The sequence below is a fragment of the Mycteria americana genome, chromosome 22, assembly GCF_035582795.1.
Source record: "Mycteria americana isolate JAX WOST 10 ecotype Jacksonville Zoo and Gardens chromosome 22, USCA_MyAme_1.0, whole genome shotgun sequence".
NCBI lineage: Eukaryota > Metazoa > Chordata > Aves > Ciconiiformes > Ciconiidae > Mycteria > Mycteria americana.
This window is the reverse complement of record NC_134386.1, coordinates 3,240,079-3,257,960: the sequence shown is the minus strand read 5'-3', so window position 1 is coordinate 3,257,960 and position 17,882 is coordinate 3,240,079. Positions and strand designations below refer to the sequence as shown.

Sequence of the window (17,882 nt, the reverse complement as noted above, 5' to 3'; positions counted from 1 at the left end):
CCAGAGTCCAAAAACATTCCCTACTCTTTTTTTCACTCCCATTGAGTTATGTAGAAAAGCAGAATCTCTGGAGGGAGCTGGAGCAGATATGTGTAATTAACCATTTTATATCAGAGATTATATCAAAGATTCAAAATGTTTGAGAGATGTGCTGAACTTCAAACACTGTTTTTTGAAGATCAGGGACTTCACTGCCCCAAGTCCTCCCACAGTACAAGAAGCAAGAAGGTCTGGTCGTGGAAGCACAGAAGGAAAGGCTAAAAATCTAGGGCCATCACTTTTAGGATAACTCCTTCCTTCTTCAATGAACTTCAGGCTGACAGATGCTATCCCAGTTTTGCGTGACGTACTTAAGCTGCCAGTATCTGGCAACATCCATATATTCCTCATGGTAGCCTCCTGTGCACAGTAAGCTCTAGAGTGAACACACAATACAGGCTATTTCCGAAAGGTTCAACCTAAAAGCCGCTCTAGTCACAATCCTTAATACACCAGGCACAAAGACGGGTTCAAAATTAGTCCCCTGCAACATAAAGCAGCAGCTTCACTTAACTGGAGATGCAGAATAGCATCTGACTGAAAAAAAGAAAAAGAAGGCATAAACTTGAGCAGAGAACATGCTTTATTGAGAAGTAGATACAAGAATAGCACATTCTACCACATCATGGGAACAGGGTTTAGCTTCTGCACAAGAATGGCCTTCTTCCCTACTCCACAAGAGATCTACGTTGTTGGATAGTTTCATGAGTATCTGTAGTTAGTTACAATACAGGAGCAAAGGGCATGAGACAGCAAAATTCAGTAATGCCCACAAGGTATACACCATGTACTGATGATCTTTTTTCTTTTTTTAAGGAGGCAGAGAAAGGCAGACAACCATCAGAAGAGCAATAGAGAACTTTTCCACACTAGGATGGGTCAGTGGTTACCAGGGAACGGCTCCTACCTACTGGTACATTGCAAGTGCTTCATTTCAGACACCATTCAATACGGATGCATTGGACGGTTTAAATGAAATCGGCACTATATGATGCTGCCATCGTCTACCCCAAGATTGTCCCCCCATTTAATCACACTGGAGCCATATAGGAAACTTGTGGCACAAGGACAGTGGTTATACTTGAAAGCCATTGTACGACAGTTTCTTCTGGTGGTGCTGATGGGAGAGAGGAAGTAAAAGCTTTTTTGTTTTACAAAGACAAACAAGAATGCACTGTCAGAGAAGCAAACCATCCACACAGCTAACTGGAGCTGCCACTGATGCACAGAACGTACACTGTAGGCAATCCAACAACTGACGATATTTGCATTGTAGAGTTTCTGTGGCTGTTTGGACAAGGCTAGCAAAAATCTGTCTAAAGTTTTTGTTTCTTCAGTCTAGAGGAAAAAAGTCCCCTGCAATACAGAGAGACCTACAATTCAAGGAAGACTGCTCTGGGAAAAAGAACTCCAGTGAAATACACTGAATGGGCTGTTTCTGTGTAAAAGGAACCCACTAACTCCAAGCAATAAACAGGAAAAACCAGTAACTTATAATCAAAGAGGTCTCTCCAACAGACGTGGTACTGTAGTAGCTCCAGGAGCATGTACCAGGAGCAACTGTGAAACATCTCAGACCTTGATGTTCTCACACACTTAGCCTTGACTCCTCCAGGGTAACACTAACAATCACACCACTCAGTTACAAGATATGCAAGCTTCTGACTGTACAATATTAACTATGTGAAGACCTGCTATATTATATGGAAAACACTGCTGAAAGAGGTGGCATGTTACCTTACTAAAACTATTTGATACATGGAATAGAACAGTCCATCAGACAGGACTAGTTAAAAATGCTGAAGTCAGTGTAACTGCAGCTTGTTGGAAAACCAGACTTTCCCCAAACAAGCATTATTAGACCTTGTTCAAAAGCCACAGAAGTTATCTCCATTACTTAGAACGCAAGGAACCTGAAGGAAGAAACAACCAGATTATAGGACACAACACAACCTCATCGGAATAAGAACATGAGGATAAGACCAGTGACCGGACAGGTACAGTACCAGATATCAGAACTCCTTGGGCCAGTGCTGCTAGGAGCTTCGTTTGGGTCCTATACAGATCCAATCCTTGCAACCTCATTGAGGCCGAAACATAAAGTTCCTCAGAACTAGCGTCTGTGGTGTGCACAAAAGATCGGGGCCAGAACAGTACCAAGGGGAACTGATCTTTCAGGAGGGTACTGTACCAGCCAATCACAACAGCAACAGATACAACAGAGATCCCTAGGGTACTTCCTACTGCTGGGGTTCACTGGCTTCAGGAGTGATAGACAGTTAAGTTCCCTTAGGAGGGGTCCATTTCAAACAGCTGGGATCCATTATCTTATTGCTGTTGGATCTTTTTGCCTCTTTGGCTATCCATTCATCAATCAGATCCTAAGGAAAAGAGCATGAAAGGGCAGGTTAAAACAAATGATCCATGACGGAGAATTATCCATGGTACAACACCACACACCTAAGTCCACAAATCTGAAGATGACAAGCCTACTAACTGCTTAGTGTGACAAAAATAACATTTCCTCCACAGTGTTTTCTAGAAGCCCTTTCAATCACACCAATAAGGCTACTTTTAGCTACAAAGTGAAGTCTCAAGGAGGGGAAAACAAAAGAGAGAAGCTGTCACATTTGGGGATTTATAAACCACTTGTCTTATATCTACAAGGGTACAAACAGGACTGATTCAGGATTCCATTAATTCAGTTCACTTCTGTGTCATCCATTTGCCCAATAAAGGGCAGGCATGATGAGGAGCATGATGGCAATGTTGGTCCATTGCTCCCCTAAAAAGCCGCTTACCATGAGCAACATTATTCCACGCATCAGAAAAAGAAGGTCAATACAGCGTATTTCTACAGTACTGAAGAATCAGGTTGGATGCCCATGTCGTATTTTATCAGCTACTGCATTTGAAAATTACAGTGCTCCCCCACTAGAATCAAAAGGCTGAAAAACCCAGCACAACGCAAGGAAATACTGATTTCAGCAAGTTCATATGAATCTAGCAGCTAAATATAAGGAAACAAAAATGCAGAAATAGCCATCACAAATCTTACCTGTCTTTTTAGGACCAGGTGTTTTCCCTTCCAGTACTTGAGCATCTGAAGTGCCTGCAATGTGCTAACAATGTCGACAGGGTTGACTGCAGTCTCCTGGCTGATTTCTGCAAATCCGTATCAGTTTATGTCAGAATAGAAACAAATTCCTCCTCAATAGCCTATAATTGTTAGTTTTCAACTACAACTTTCATGCAACTCCTTTTGAAGTGATATACACAAAATGCCTTGCAGATATTAAAGGCAGGACTGCAGGACATGCAGCACTACTGTTACTGCATGACTCGCACCTTTTCACCACCCTGGTTACCTGTGGCACTGCTATACAACTTGCCTTTGCTCATTTTGCTCCTGAGGGCTGATTGATTGCAAGTAGGTTGAAGAACCACAGGCTATGGATGCAAGCCATGCAGAGCTGTACAGAAACAGCCCGGCTCACCCAAAAACTGAAAGCCAGCCTAGATATCAATGATCTAGTGATACTAATTTTAGGATCCAAGTTAATAAGGTGTAATCCTCTCAGAGAAGACATAGCTGCTTCTTCAGAACTACTTTGATATCTCTATGAAATGCTGCATACTCCTAGGTGCCATAAACATTAAAAATGCTATTAAAAGAAGTCCAAATAGCATCAGTATTTTTCCAAAGCATTTGAAAGCCTCTCAGTGGAGCCATTTTTCTTTTTAAAATTAACATTCTAATCTACAGATGGATAAAGTCCTTTGCTGAATCTGTTTAAAAAAATTTATTTTTTAAAAGAAGCCATTGCATACTTTCAAAACTCTGCAAGCTGTCTTATCTTTAATGGTGGCAGGACTGGAAAGGAGCCATACCCAACTACAGGAATATTCTCCTAACTGTGCTGCTACACAAACACCTATACCAATGAGTCAAGCATGACCTGCTTCATATTTGAGGAAAATGAGTGAGTGAGATGCATAGGTATGTTCCTGAACCAACTCACTACAAGCTTATTTAGCTTGAAAACATACCTTTTATAGAGATCTCTTTTCCTTGGAAATTATGCAGGTAACGAAGGAGAACTTCCTTCCAGTAACTACGGTAGCTGATGAGACCTAAATCAGACAGGGGGCGTTCCGGAGAGCCAACTTTTTCTTCTACTTTAGAAAGCAAATAGCCTGTAAAGGAAAGAAAACCTATTTATCCTTCCTAAACCACTCTCTCCTGACTGTTACCCTCTTTAGCACATGCAGAAATCTGCTATAATGCAAACTGCTCAACCACCACCATAGATATGTCAGATTTCTTAGTGAAATCGTCATGTTGGACAGAATATGTTTCCAGAATTTCTCTCTCTCTACTTACTGAAGTCAATGAGCATTTTGCCATAACCTTGCCTCATATATTGAGGCATTGTCAGGATACAAGAAACATTGTAGTTGAGAAAAGAATTCTTCTCCTAAAAACAAGAACAGAGAGGATAGATTAGCAGGTCCAGATCTGTACAAACAATGGGTACATCGTAATCCCAACAGACTGAACAAGCCTGTGCAACTGATACAATACAAGGTGAAAGGAGCAACAGTAGAAAAACCTGCCTAACCACAAATAACACGATCATCCTTCAGCTACCAACCTGGTTTAGTGTCTTACTTTATTAGCCATTAAATTGGGTGTTTGGTGCACAATTTTAAGCCTAGGATGGCTGGCCATGGAGTTGTACCCGAGAAGGAGCCAGTAGCACTCTCGCTACCACCTCTGTCATCTACCAGGTTTACATGCAACAAGAAAGCGACATAACAGCAGCATTATAAGCACATGGTGTATATTGCAATGTTCAGACAAAGAAGAGACTCAGACATACTTATCCTCAGATCAATGCAAATTTTTCTTTAGAGCATTTTTTTTTAGATATTTATTCAGTTTTGACTCAGGGGATTTAAGGAATATAGTTTCCTGCACTTTATTTGGGACAGTATTCTTCCTACCTATAGAATTTCATTGACTGAAATATCTAAACTGACAACTGCATTGCATGATATCACCATGTCCGGAAAGGTAATCGCTTTTTCTGTATTGAAGTAAGAACAACCAGGAAATGTATTTCACTAATGTGCAGCAGAGATTAAACAAACAGATTGGCTATTTTTTAGGTAGGCAATGTGTCTGAGCAAACAGTTGAGAAAACTGGCTCCTACTCTAAGCTTGGCCAGTGACTTACTTGTGGGATCTGCTTAAGTTACTTATGTCTCAGCTTCTCCACCTAAGAATTTTTATTCCTTCAAGTACTTTATTAAAAAAAAAAAAAAATGGTCACTAATACTTATTTTAACGTATTTTTCTCTACATTTCTTTATATTTTCTTTATCATTACTTTTGCCTACATTTAAGACACCACCATGCTTCCTAGCAACAATAGTTCATTTGAGCTGATTTGGTTTTTTGCTAGTAATGAGGAAAGATGCTACAGCAAAGCACCTGCAACCCCTGCAGCAAACAGTAAGAACAATTCAAGCAGATCAGGTTTGAAACTTTATCTATTCCTAAAAGCAACAAATCCCGAGACCGCAAAAACTCGGAGGGCAGATTCAGTACTGATCACTGGTGTCCTAAATCTCATTCTCGTGAGGCAGTAATGTGTATGTATGTATTTTCAACTAACCTTGGAGAAATATCCTATCAGGTGACAGCCAGTGTTGTCAGCTTCTGTCATGACATAGAAGAGGAAGGGTTCAACATCATAATACAGTGTTTTATGGTCCAAGAAAAGCTTTGCCAGCAGACACAGGTTTTGACAGTAGATCTAAAAGCAAAAGGAGAATAGGATACACCTGTTTATTACAGTGGAACATTCCAAGAGTGGACAAAAACAGGCATACATGGGAAATGACAAGAAAGTTCTGAATCATCTGAGAAATGACGTACAGTCTTTCAAACAGAGCAGCTGGGTCAGGAAACAATTCCATTTGTGATGAAACTTGATAAGCCTAGCTTCCTAAGGGTGGGAATTGACATTTGTGATATCAATCTCCCAATGCCCAAAACATCCTCAGTGAAGGGGAGCAGAAGGTTGGATCTCTGCTTGCTTGCGCTGTATTGTATTAATCCCATGCTTCAAGGTTATCTCTGGTAACTAGAAAAGACTCCTCCCAACTTCCGGCAGTGCAAAATTTAGCTTCTGAATTTGTTTCTTTGTTCTTTCCTCTGAAGCCTTCAAGACCGGACACAACCAGAGACAGGGCACAGGCACGGTACTACTACCTAGCACTGAACTCGTGGTTGCAGATTCATGTTCTACCCTTCAATTCAGGGTTAAGGAGGTCACCCTCAATAACATTAGGCTGCTTCCCACTCTAACCCAAATTTGACTGAGTATTCACAGTGAATGGGAGATGTGCCTCAGTAGCAATCTGCTGAGGCCAAGCACGGAATCTCCCCACTAACTTTCAGAAAGGGATTTTGACACACATCTCCAAAAGCTGCTGATCCAGCACAGTATCAGACAACAGACAGAACTGCTGGAACGCAACAGAGCTGAGGAATAACCACAAAGAAAACGCAGACAAGACTACTGCCAGAACTGCAAGAACGGACAGATCGGGCTCTAGTAGCCTTTCTGCAGTTAGAGGGAGAAAGAGCCATTTGCATCCTGTTTCTCTGCAGCAAAAGCAGTGCCCAGCACATTTGAAAGACAGACTCCACACTCAAGACTGGCCTAATGATCACAGTTAGTTACCTTGTTCTTTTTCCCATCCACTTCAAACACCGAGATGGAGCCTTTGCGGTAGATTTCATCACCCGGTGGATGTTTCCAAACACATTTTGCCTATGACAGGAAAACAAAGTTAGGATGACACTACTGTTTTAAGGGCGGAAAAGGTTAAACAGCTACTGGATATACCAGGAAACATGCAGTCTTCTCACCTCCTAAAGTGAGCAACTGAGCTAACAACAGTAATGTTCTAAAACGTTTACATGCTGACATCAGATTTAAAGCTCAGGAATCAGCTCTGCCCTAGCCCTTACCATGTGTCTGCGCAGTATTGTCTGACTCTTCATATATTTGAGACAGAACTCGCACATGTAGAGACGTCCCAGACGAGCATACTCCTCTGGGTAGGGAGAATGATACCAGGTGTCCAGCTCATAACGGCCAAAAGCAATTGTTTTAATCATATTGCTGCCTTCTGTGATCTGGCCCTGGAGCCGTAACTTTTCCTATGAATGAAAAAAATGGATTATTATTTTTAAAAAAATTTAAAAGTAGGTAGCGTGGAGGAAGGCCCTATTTATTTCCCTCAAGGAAATAATTTACTTCAAGTCTTCTAAATTCACCTTTCAGTGCGACCACATCTAACGACCCCTCCCACAGACCTCTCCCTAATCAAACTCAGTCTGAGCCCTGTCCACAAGCAGGACAGTTACTGACTGTTCCTTTCACCAGGATATGTCTTGTGAATCAGCACTCAGCAGCATGCTAACACTAGGATTATACTCCTTCTGTCATGAAAGCAATGTAAGCTCCTTGCCACTTCATGCTTCTTTCCTAATCTGTAGGGAGAGGATACAGCCTAATGCTCTGCCTCAGATAACCCAGATGCAATCGTCACTGGTAAGCATCAAAGTATCTTTCGGTTCATCTCTGGAGATGGAAGGTAGCTTTGGAAAGCACCTACAGAAGCCTCAGCAATACAAGTTTTTGAACTCCATTCCACAGTCACCAGCTACGGTCAAGATGACTTTTGCATTTTGCTATCATCACTCCTTAGCCATTCTTTCAGCAAGCGAAGCTGTCCATTCTTTCACTGAAAACAAACACCTATTAAATGGGACTGTTACTGATTATTCCTCTTGCAGGCACTGCAGCATTCATGACTGCAAATGCTTAGCTCCAGCTGTACTTTCAGCAAACCCTCCGAATGGCTCGCACTTAAATGTTATCCCTAGTGTAAGGTTGCTGACTTGGCTGGGCTGTAGCTGCTCTTCTTACAAACTCTGATTCTACCTGCACACGTACAACAAAACCCAGAAAGCATTCACGTTTCTAACAAAGACATTTGCTATGAGATATATCATGAGTTAGAAGTCTCACCAGGTCTTCAGATGCCCGTGCTTGCGCTCTTCGGAAAAGCTCAAGGTCGTACTCACTCGTCAGGTTTTCAAGTAGAGGTTCCCTAGTATTGCCATAGGTTTGTCTGTGCTCCTAAAACAATAAAATAATTGGAGGTTTTGCTGCCTTGCTGCTACTAAGCTGTTGGATCTTGCAGCTGTTTTAGCTGAGAATGTTGCAGGATGACTGGGAAAGCCAAACTCCCGCTTAGTGGTCTCATTCCAGACAGGAGGGAATGAAAGAATAAAATTACTGCTTTTACCATATATTTTTCTTTTTGCTCCTTGCTTAGTCCTGAGTTCCTCTTCTTCCTGAGCTCAGCTACTTTCTCTTTGTATCGCAGCTGTCTCTCTGTTGGTGCCTGAAAGAAACCAGAGGTGGGAAACCTTCGCTAGGCTTCATCCACTTCAAACGTTTTTCTTCACCTTCCCACCCTAAAGGGCCTCTGTCCTGGCTTTCATTTTATGACGTTTGTTGCCTCTGAACCAAATCCTGTGCTAATAAGAGGGCACTGCAGGTACAACACAGGTATGTAAAATAGGAAGTTTTTCTTCCTACCGCAGCTTGCCTTTGCCAGTGTACCTCAGTTCACAAGACAGGGTGCAGTCCTTATGCACTGCTTAATCATGTGGACAAGCTCCGAGCCGACTCATTAAGTCATCTTGAGTCAAGTCCAAGACTCGTGAACTGAAAAATGTAATTCCCCTGGTTTTATTCTTTTCTATTTAGTCAGAGTAAAATTGTAGTTTACAGTTCTGCAGGAATTCTCTTGTCCTACACATCAAAGCATGCAGCAGAGATCATCCTGAGAACAGCTCCAGCTTCCTTTGTAGTATTACTGGCCAATGCCACCTCTCTGCTCTCACTAGCTGCTCCAGTCTCTCGTTTAAAGGATACAATGAATTGCCCTTGCTGGAACAAATTGGAGATGACAAATGGGGAGTGTCAGGACTCAGCACAATAGCTTATCCGAGAAGTGAAGAAGGGAGATCAAGTTAAAGTCATTGTTGCTGGAAACCACAAGCTGAGGTTTTTCCACTTTTAACTGAGCAGCCACTCCATTATGTGCAGATTGCCTACCTGGTGTCTGGTGGCGTGCCTGTTGTTGTCATCCTGCCGATGGGCCAGCATTCTCTCCTCAATCTGCTTATCCCGGCTCTGTGCTCGCACCTGGAAGCCAAAACTCATCTGTCAATGCTACAGCAAACTACTATCAAAGCCTTAATCTTTTCCATTTCTCGTTTAGGTGAATTTTCTGAACCATAATTCACAGATGATTTGACACACAAATGCTGCTGTCTTACAGCTAAAGACATCAGCTGAAACATGTTAACTCTATTTTCTGTTCACAAATGACAGGTCTTGGCATTTTGTTCCAAAAAAACATAAGGAAGATAAAACAGAAGACTCATTTACCTTGCACTCATCTGCTGAGAGATTATGATATAGTGGGCATCCCGATATGGAGAAGTGTCGCTCATGTTTTCCAGTTAGGTGTCCTGCAAAGGATCAGAAAAAAAACACTTTTAACATATGATCATAAAGAGGTTTAAAAAGTATCCTAGATGGGCAGATAACTCATATGAGCTTCTCAAGAAGCATGCTCAGTTTATTACCAGTGTGATAGAAGGAGCATATTTCTGGCACAAGCTTTAAGAACAAAGAAAGAAAATCTTTTTCACGCTAACTCAAAAGCTGCATTCCATGCAAGCAGCCAGGTATACTAGAGGTCTGCAGTAATTTGTTTCTGAAAACCTGCTTCTGGCAGAGACCAGTACCCTACTTGCAAGACTCTGCATTTTCCTCCCACACTTGTGCTCATACTCCTAACTTGTTCTTTATCATCCCCCAAACACTCCTAGACAGAAAACACCTCCAGGAAGAATATGCCTGCAGATATACTTCATATTCCTTCTCTATACCCACTTCTCAATATTACTTCTGATCCTAATTAAGTGCATATTGTTAGGATGTATAACTCAACTGAGCGGGACTTTGAATATCACAGCAGGAAGGCAAAACCCAACAGATTAATCCTGGAGCTGAAATTACCTAAAGAGTTACAACCAGGAGTGGGACATTTCATGTTGAAATTGTAGCTTTCATGGAAGCGGCGTCGCTTAGGGCGGTGAGACAGGTCACTTCCAGAATCCTTCATGGACATGTCCTTGGCAATGCTCTCATCATGGGATACATTTGGACTGGAGATATCAATATCAGACTCTGAGGAAGGGGCATTCCCGGTGGGGGTACGAGGTGGAGACTCATCGTGATCCGCTGCATTTTTAGTGTCTGAATAAGGATCAAGATGTTACAAATCTGCCTGAAAGAAAGCTTTCAAAAAAATATGTAAAGCAACTCCAGACAGCTGTCTCAAACGCTCTATCCTCAGGATATTATACTGTTCCCTCAGAGAATGGAGTCACATACTCTTTCCAACAGCATTTTGCAAACTTTCAACACCTCACCGCACCTCACGTACCTCTATCAGAAAAGTCAACCACTTGCTCAGTCTCTGACCCAGATGAGCGAGTCTGCCGGAGCGGGTATTTCTTTGGAGTCACAGGAGTAGGCTGCTGTTGGCTGCGGGTCACCCTCCTCGTAGAATAGACAGGCTCTTCTGCTCCAAACGATGGCGGATTACGAACTGGGCTGGAATCTAATTCCATAGAAACACCATAATTACACCCACAATAACCACTCTAAGTCAGAGACTTGCCTCACACATGCTCTGAAGTCTGTAATACCAACATCTCATAGCTGGGTATCAACACAGAGCTCTGTCCTACTGCTCACCGCTGCATGTCATCACTAAGATATGCTCTGTTCTTCTAAGCTTAAATCTTTTGACACTTTTACCAACACTGAGGAATCTGGAATTAGATCAGCTTTCTCTGGACTTAATTACTTAATTAACTAGTAATTACAAACCAGCTCCTATTTGGAAAGCTAAAGAACCATTAGTTTAGATAAGAACTATCAGTGTTTAGACAACCCTTGGGAAAAGCAAGACTGCTTCTGGGCTGGAGCTATATTTGGGACCCTATGTGTGGTTTTGAGATCCTATACTGCTCAAAAGACTATAAAACAATTATTTTGCATTAAAATAATGCTTTCATAACCTAGGAATATCACAGGCACCCCATACATATCCAAACCACCTTTGCTCTTGTTCTTAAGACCTAATTACCAGATGGTTTTGCACATATATTTCTTACCTGCAATAAAATTTGTCACAAAACAGATTCTTTATCAAAGTGTATACATGGAGCAATGGAAAGAAGTTATTATCTACTGTCATTTCCTCCCCTTGATGCCAGATGGCAGCTTATTAACTAACAGCCAAGAAACGGCTACACTAACACTAAAAATGAGGAGGTGGACACATTCAATGTTTCCTCTTACAATCTGGATGCCAAAGCAGAAGCATACCAAATAACAGGCAATATGTTGATTACATTTATTGCAGAGTAGGGTCAGCATCAGCAAGTCATGAAAATACATCTTCCCTTGCAGTACAGAAAACCCCAAACAAACAAAACAAAGCAAACAAAAACAGCTTTCACCCCTAAACACCCTCTCTCTAACTTGGCTCCGGTACCAATATAACTGACTAGATGGAAAGCAAATTCTTAGAGTTCTCAGAAAAATGAGGCAAAGCTGGCAGCAGAATCATGGAGTTTGGTTCCCACTTCCTTTAACAAGTAGACAGCTTTACTTTTTGAACACAGGATACTTGCGTTTTTATTTCCACCACCAGTGTAATCTTTAGATTACGTTACCTCATTTGTGCCATATGCACTCATAAACACTGCTTTTTGCTGTGGTACATTAATAGCCAATGAAAAAGTTAAATATTTTTATTTAGGTATAAACTCCACACATTTAAGTTCTAAAGGTCAGGAATATGGAGTACATTGAGCCTCTTGTTGCTTAAGAGGCTGCTTTTTGTTTCCTTGTTTAAGTAAATAAAGCATTTACCTTGAGAGCTTTGACTGAGTCTGGCTGAGGAACGGGTCACACGGGCAGATCGCCGCGATGTGCCATCGCTTTCAGAGCTGTCTGTATGCTCAGGATCAGTAGAGAAATCGGAGTCTTCTGTTCCATCTGAGCTACTGCCCGCATTCCTCTGCAACACCACAGACCCAGACATTAGCACAGGAGCACTTAAACTTGCATATTGTATTTATACTGTAAAAATATTTGATGCTAGATAGATAAATTGAAGCTGACACAATGACATATACAAACTAATAAGTGTCAAGTGTATTACTCTGGAGAAAATATTTTAGTTTAATAAATATAGAGTGTCAGTGCCTTCAATAATAAAGTTTCTGCAATCTGATCCACTAAGGAAGATCACAGTAGCACCCAATTTTATTTAAAGCAAAAGGTAAATGAAATTTCAAGGGTGGACAGGATATGCTTTGAGCTGACTGTTCTCGGTTCACCCTGCCAAGCCAACAGCACTCCCATACCATCTGCCTGTTCAAAACAGCAGAGGCAGCCCAGCAGAGCACAAGGCACCACGGGAGCAGGTGGTGGAGAAAACAGATGGGCTCCAGCAACGGCCAAACTGACTCTTCACCACTCAGCAATTCAGGGCAGCGTCAGGACTCCGTGGTGGAAGCAAGGCAGAGAAAATGAAAGCACTCAGCAAAGAGGCTTGGCCAAAAGAGGCTGCGAGCACAGCTGTATTCACCTCGTCTCGGACTACCAGAACGGCCCCCTGCACCACACAGTGGACGGGGCGGCTCTCTGAGGGAGGCAGGCCTCAGGACTTGGCGGGTAGCCACCAGGCTTCCGAAGATCCCTCCCCTACCCGGCAGCCCTGACTGGACAGCCAGGGTGTGGGGGCGTCGATAGGTCTGGTCAGGGCAGCCGGATCCGCGGAGTGCGGACGGAGGTACCCCGAGCGGCCGCCGGCCCTGAGGGGACGGTGACGAGGCCGAGGCCGGTCCCGCCGCCCGCCTGAGGAGAAGGGTGGGGGCGGCTGCCGAGGCCCCGCGCGCACGGTGGCGCGAGCGCGGCCCCCGCGCCGCTTTGTTTTGCGCCCAGCGGAGACTCGCCGGTCCCGGCCAATCACAACACGCGTGGGAGTGGCCGAAAGGGAGAGCCCGCCAATGTCAGCTTGGAAAGCAAAAAGGCGTGGCCGCCGGGCGTGACTGACGGCAGCCGCCAGCCTATCAGTGCAAGCCTCGCTCCCACAGAAACATCAACGCGGGGGGGGGCGGAGTGGGATGGGGGAAGGGAGAGAGGGAGAAACAAGGCACGCGCGGGGAGGTGACCGTTGGGGGCGTAGATGGGCAGCTGCAGAAGCCAATCAGCGACCAGCCCGGCAAGGCAGTCCGACCAATATGTGACCAGCTCTCCAACTGCCTGCCCAATCAGAAAAGCCAAGAGGCGGACCGCGCTGCAGGCGCGGGGGAGGGGAAACGGTAACCGTTGGGGGCGATGAGTGACGAGCAAGACGGCCAATCAGCGCCCAGCGTTCCCGTGCGGGAGCCACTGAGGGAGCGAGCGAGGCGGGCGCTGGGGGCTGAAGGCCGCTATTTTCCCCTCGGTTTTGTGCCCGTGAGAGGTAGCGGAGGGGGTAGGGAAGGGGGAAAAGCTGCGGCCCGAGTTCGCCGGTTCCCCCGCCGGGTGCCTCCCCAGTTCCCCGGCCGCACTCACCTTCCTGCGCGGCATCCTCGGCGGGGGCGGGGGCAGCGAGGTTGGCTGGTCCCCGGCGCCCCCGGCCCGCGAAGCGGCGGTCGCCGCCGTGTTAGCGCTGGCGGGCTCCGTGGTGACAGCCGTGTCTCCCGTCCTGCGGCACGTCTGCTCCGGCGGCGCCAGCCCGCTCCCGCCGCCGCCAGTCCCTGTTCCCTGCTCGGTCCCTCACGCTTCCGCCGGGACACGGTCCACACCCCCCCGTCACGTGACCCCGAGCCAGCCTCACGCCAGCGGGGGCTGCCATCTTGGATTCGGACAGGTATCCCGGCGGCGCCGCTGACAGTGAAGCTACCGGCGGCCATCTTGGATTCGGGCTGAGGGGTCTTGGCGGGGGCCGCGGCGGCGGCCATCTTGGGTCCGGGTGTGAAGTCAGCGGGCTCCCGGCGACGCCCGGGGACCGGAGCGGGCGTTTTCCCCAGGGAGCCACGTTGGGTTCGGGCAGCCTGAGCCCTCCCGCTGGGGCCATCTTGGGGCCGGGCAGAGGCGCACCGCCGGGTCCACGGAGTGATTGGGTGGAGGAAGGCGGTGAGTCCCCGTTGCTCTTGAGGCGGAGGCGGGGAGCGCCGCGCCTCCGGCTGCCGGCCCCCCTTCTGCTGAGGGGGTGCCGCCGCCTGCCCTGCGCGCGGCCTGCTGGAGGGAGAGGCCCTTCCCGAGCCCTGGCTCCGCGCTGGGCCGGCCCGGGGCGGGCCGTCGCAGGGGCCTAGCGGGCCTGGGCGGGCCTCGCAGGGCTGTGCTGCTTTGGGCTCTCGTTCGGAAAGGCTGTTGTCATTAATTACTCTTTCCGCTCTCAGAGTATCGTCTGGGGGGGATTTTTCTGGTGCAGTTTTGCCAGTGTAGTTCTCTCACGGGTGAATGTGAGCTGCTCGTGTTTTTGCCCTGAGCTGATGAGGCACCTTGTAGTGCCCCGGAGGCGGCTCTCGCTAACTCGGGCCTCTGGCTGTCCGGAGGCAGGGAGGCAGCAAGTTCACCCCTGTGTGGTCCCCCTGCACAGGCCCAGCACTCTGCAGGAGCTGTTTCCCTGGTTGTGATTAGGCTGATAGCTGGTTAAACGTAATATATCAATAACGTTAATGTGATAACGCTGTCTGTGAGCAACAGTATGTTGCTTTATGTAAAGATCTGGGGAAAAATAAGGGTATTTAGTTGAACACATGGTTTCTTTCCAACTATGGCTATCTTTAGGGATTATGAAATTCTCAGGGTCTAATCCTATAATCCTCATGAGTGCATGTCATCCTTAGTCATGCAAGTAATACCATTCCTCTCATTCCAAATTGTTATTGCTCCTAGGTGTATCCAATCTCCTGTGAAATGTTGAAAGGCAAACCTTCTGAAGAAGTCAAGATGAAATACCTCTGCTTTTGCCCAAGCAGAGAGGAATGGGAAGGAGGATGTGTGGTATGTGAAGTGGGAGTGTATATACTGGTTGCAAAGAAGCGTACATTTGATCTAAAAATTGTACACCTTTAGCCCAGGAAAACTATGAGTGCGTGAATAACTCATTAGAAAGTCTGGTTATTTCAGCGAACCAATTTGCAAACCTACTGAAAGGTGGCTGCAGGAGAAAACAGTGCTGCACAACTGCATGAATTCTTCCTACTTTATAAGAAAAAGAAAAGACTGCCTGGATTTTAATAGAATTTCAAATTGTAGCTGAGCCAAAATCTATTGCTAGGCTAATGAACATTATGCTCTGAAGTTATTAGACTAACTTGAAATGTTTAATTTAAGATAAATTTGGGATGAACTAAAGTATCACCTGAAAGGGCAAGAGGAATGGGAACAAAGAAGAGTAGTGCACTATTCCTTAATGGCAAGAAAAGGGAGGAGTTAGTCTGAACACTTTGTAGTTGCTTGTCTCCCATGTATTTTCTGTGAGACAAAGCTCAGGCCTCACAAGAGTGAATGTGTCTAATGTTGCAAACTGATGAAGGGCTCTAATGGAAATGTGGGGCAGTTAGGAGCAATTAAAAAAGATTTCAAAGAGCTTGTAGATTGCAACTTCTTCATCTTGCATTAAATGGAATCTGCCTGTGGTAAAAAAATGACAATTAGCTTAAAGACTGGTTCTAACATAACATGTTTGGACCTTGCAAATCCCCAAATTCAATTGTAGATTTGCTTGAATGAAAGACTAAAGCATATGATGGCCATGTGAAAGTTGTACATCCCATTGAAATAGTTGCCTGTTGATGATAGGTAAAGGATTCCTTAATCAAAAACTCTGCATTGAATGAGAGCTATAGGGCTTAATTGTATCAGATAAACAAATAAAACATTAATTCGAGCTCCTAGGTGTTACTGAAGCTTGTGTCTGAAACAAGTTGTTTATGTTAATGCATATTAGGAGGACTTACCACCACCAACAGGATGTTATTGGAAAAACAAAGCAAACAGAAGTGGGTGGTGTTTAATAACTTTCCTAGAGGTGGCAGTACTTGAATAGAAGCCAGGAATCCAGTTCCCCATGTTGTCTTATTGTCGCCTGATAATTAAAATGGTAATGCAAACTGTAAGTCCTCTGTGCAGTTTGAACACTGAATTGACATAACTCTAGAGCATCCACTGTGGGTAGAGGAAGGGGCAATGAGAAGGGAAGATGGCCTTATATTTGCTAAGCTGTCTCATGCTCTCAGAAGAGGAGCAATCAGATCATGTTATGACCACAGCAGAGCTTGCAAGAACTCTTCTGTGTGTGTGTATCTACCAGTGGAAAAGACTGCAAGGATTTAACTTACTGCTACTATGCTTCAGTTCAAAATCCAGCCTAAACTTGGGAGGCTTATGGCAGAAATAAAAATCTATTTTTTTCATTAATTTGTATGTGAAGGATGTGTACAGCCCTTGGCCATGTGCCAGTGGTCAGTACTGAAGAAGCTTCAGCCTTGGCATTTGTTGGAGCTGAAACTGCAGGTCTGTTCTGGGGAAAAACACAAAAGGATGTGAAACTTGAGAGGCTGTGTATTCTGACAGGTGCCTTCCATATTGGCATCACCACTAGATGTCAGTGCATGAAACCGCTTCTTCACCCAGAGCAAGCTAGCGAAATTGGGAATCGGCTTGGGAAGAGAGGGAGCGATTTCTTCAGGGTGCAAAACTGGTGTAGCTTCTGCTTACTAGCATCTCCGCTGGGGTTAAGCTCCCTTTAATAAGGTTCTTAAGACAGACTTGCAGTCTCTTTAACTCTGTGAGAATTTTCCAAGTAGGAAATTAGGAATTTCTGCATGCTACACCAGAAGAAAGTTTAGCAAGTGCTTGATGACTTGAAATTTCATTTTAAATTGCACAAAAGTGATTTTTGGTTTTAAATCCTCAGTTATTGAATTGTTATTGAAATCCTTGTTATTTAAATCCTCGGTTATTGAATAATCCTCAGTTATTGAATTGAATTGAATATTGAAGGTGCCAGCTTACTAGTGAAGTCAGCAGAGTTAGCTGCCTGAAATCTCTTGGCCCTGAAGATCTCACTGAATCTGTTGAAATCTCTCTAGGCCTTTAGCTTCACTAAAACTCTTTGGAATTTAGGCTTAGGTACATTCACTGTCATATTAAAAAAAAAAAATGCTGAATCTTAGAAAATATAGGCAATGAAAAGGGAATTTTCACCAAAACCAATCTCCATAAACAGGTACAGGCATCAATAGGTTGAAATTAGGTTTAAAACTCTAATCTGCCATGGTTCCCACTTGCTCTGGAGACATGGCATGGAGTGAGCTGCCTGTGGGATCTTAATATAGCCATCACTTATATTAGTGATGATAATATAAAGTAGGCTTGCTTATGTAGGAATTGTTATGAAGCAGAAGAAACGCTTGTAAAGTACTTCAGGTTTTTCAGTTGCTAAGTGCTTTATAAATGTTAAAGCATTCACTTTAATTGCTTTGTGTGTTATTTGCTGTGATGCATTCCTGCAGGGCTACTTTACCTACTTAAGCGTGTTTTAAGGCAAGTGAGAGAAATGCTATATAATGAAAATACACTATAAAAATATTTGAAGTGCTA

General features: G+C 44.4%; 2 protein-coding genes across 6 annotated transcripts in view; one reads left to right on the top strand and one right to left on the bottom strand.

The window, feature by feature from the left end:
* Positions 1–613: 613 nt before the first annotated feature.
* Positions 614–13,974, bottom strand: KAT7 (lysine acetyltransferase 7). The gene is made up of 15 exons (XM_075523079.1): positions 13,842–13,974; positions 12,150–12,297; positions 10,651–10,827; positions 10,221–10,460; positions 9,585–9,667; positions 9,249–9,338; positions 8,431–8,529; positions 8,151–8,261; positions 7,085–7,276; positions 6,795–6,884; positions 5,721–5,861; positions 4,424–4,517; positions 4,090–4,236; positions 3,098–3,204; positions 614–2,420 (listed from the first exon to the last, which is right to left on the bottom strand). The coding sequence occupies exons 1-15, from the start codon at positions 13,854–13,856 to the stop codon at positions 2,319–2,321; spliced, it is 1,836 nt and encodes a 611-aa protein (XP_075379194.1). The 5' UTR covers positions 13,857–13,974; the 3' UTR covers positions 614–2,318.
* Positions 13,975–13,999: 25 nt separating this feature from the next.
* Positions 14,000–17,882, top strand: part of FAM117A (family with sequence similarity 117 member A) — a 34,229-nt gene continuing 30,346 nt past the window's right edge. For 4 of the 5 annotated variants that reach the window (XM_075523090.1, XM_075523089.1, XM_075523084.1 and 1 more), the window contains exons 1-2: positions 14,268–14,405; positions 15,171–15,278. The gene's annotated coding sequence lies outside the window, so the exon portion shown is untranslated. Of the gene's footprint in view, positions 14,140–14,267; positions 14,406–15,170; positions 15,279–17,882 lie in introns of those variants that run through there. The other variant, XM_075523081.1, reaches the window with a different exon arrangement.

Bases quoted from the DNA above. Each gene is read 5' to 3' on its own strand.
- KAT7 (XM_075523079.1), bottom strand. The intron at 9,668-10,220 runs GTAATTTCAGCT...GATCCTTTGCAG, and splicing joins TCCTGGTTGTAACTCTTTAG to GACACCTAACTGGAAAACAT. The intron at 8,262-8,430 runs GTAAAAGCAGTA...TTATTGTTTTAG, and splicing joins AGCAAAAAGAAAAATATATG to GAGCACAGACAAACCTATGG.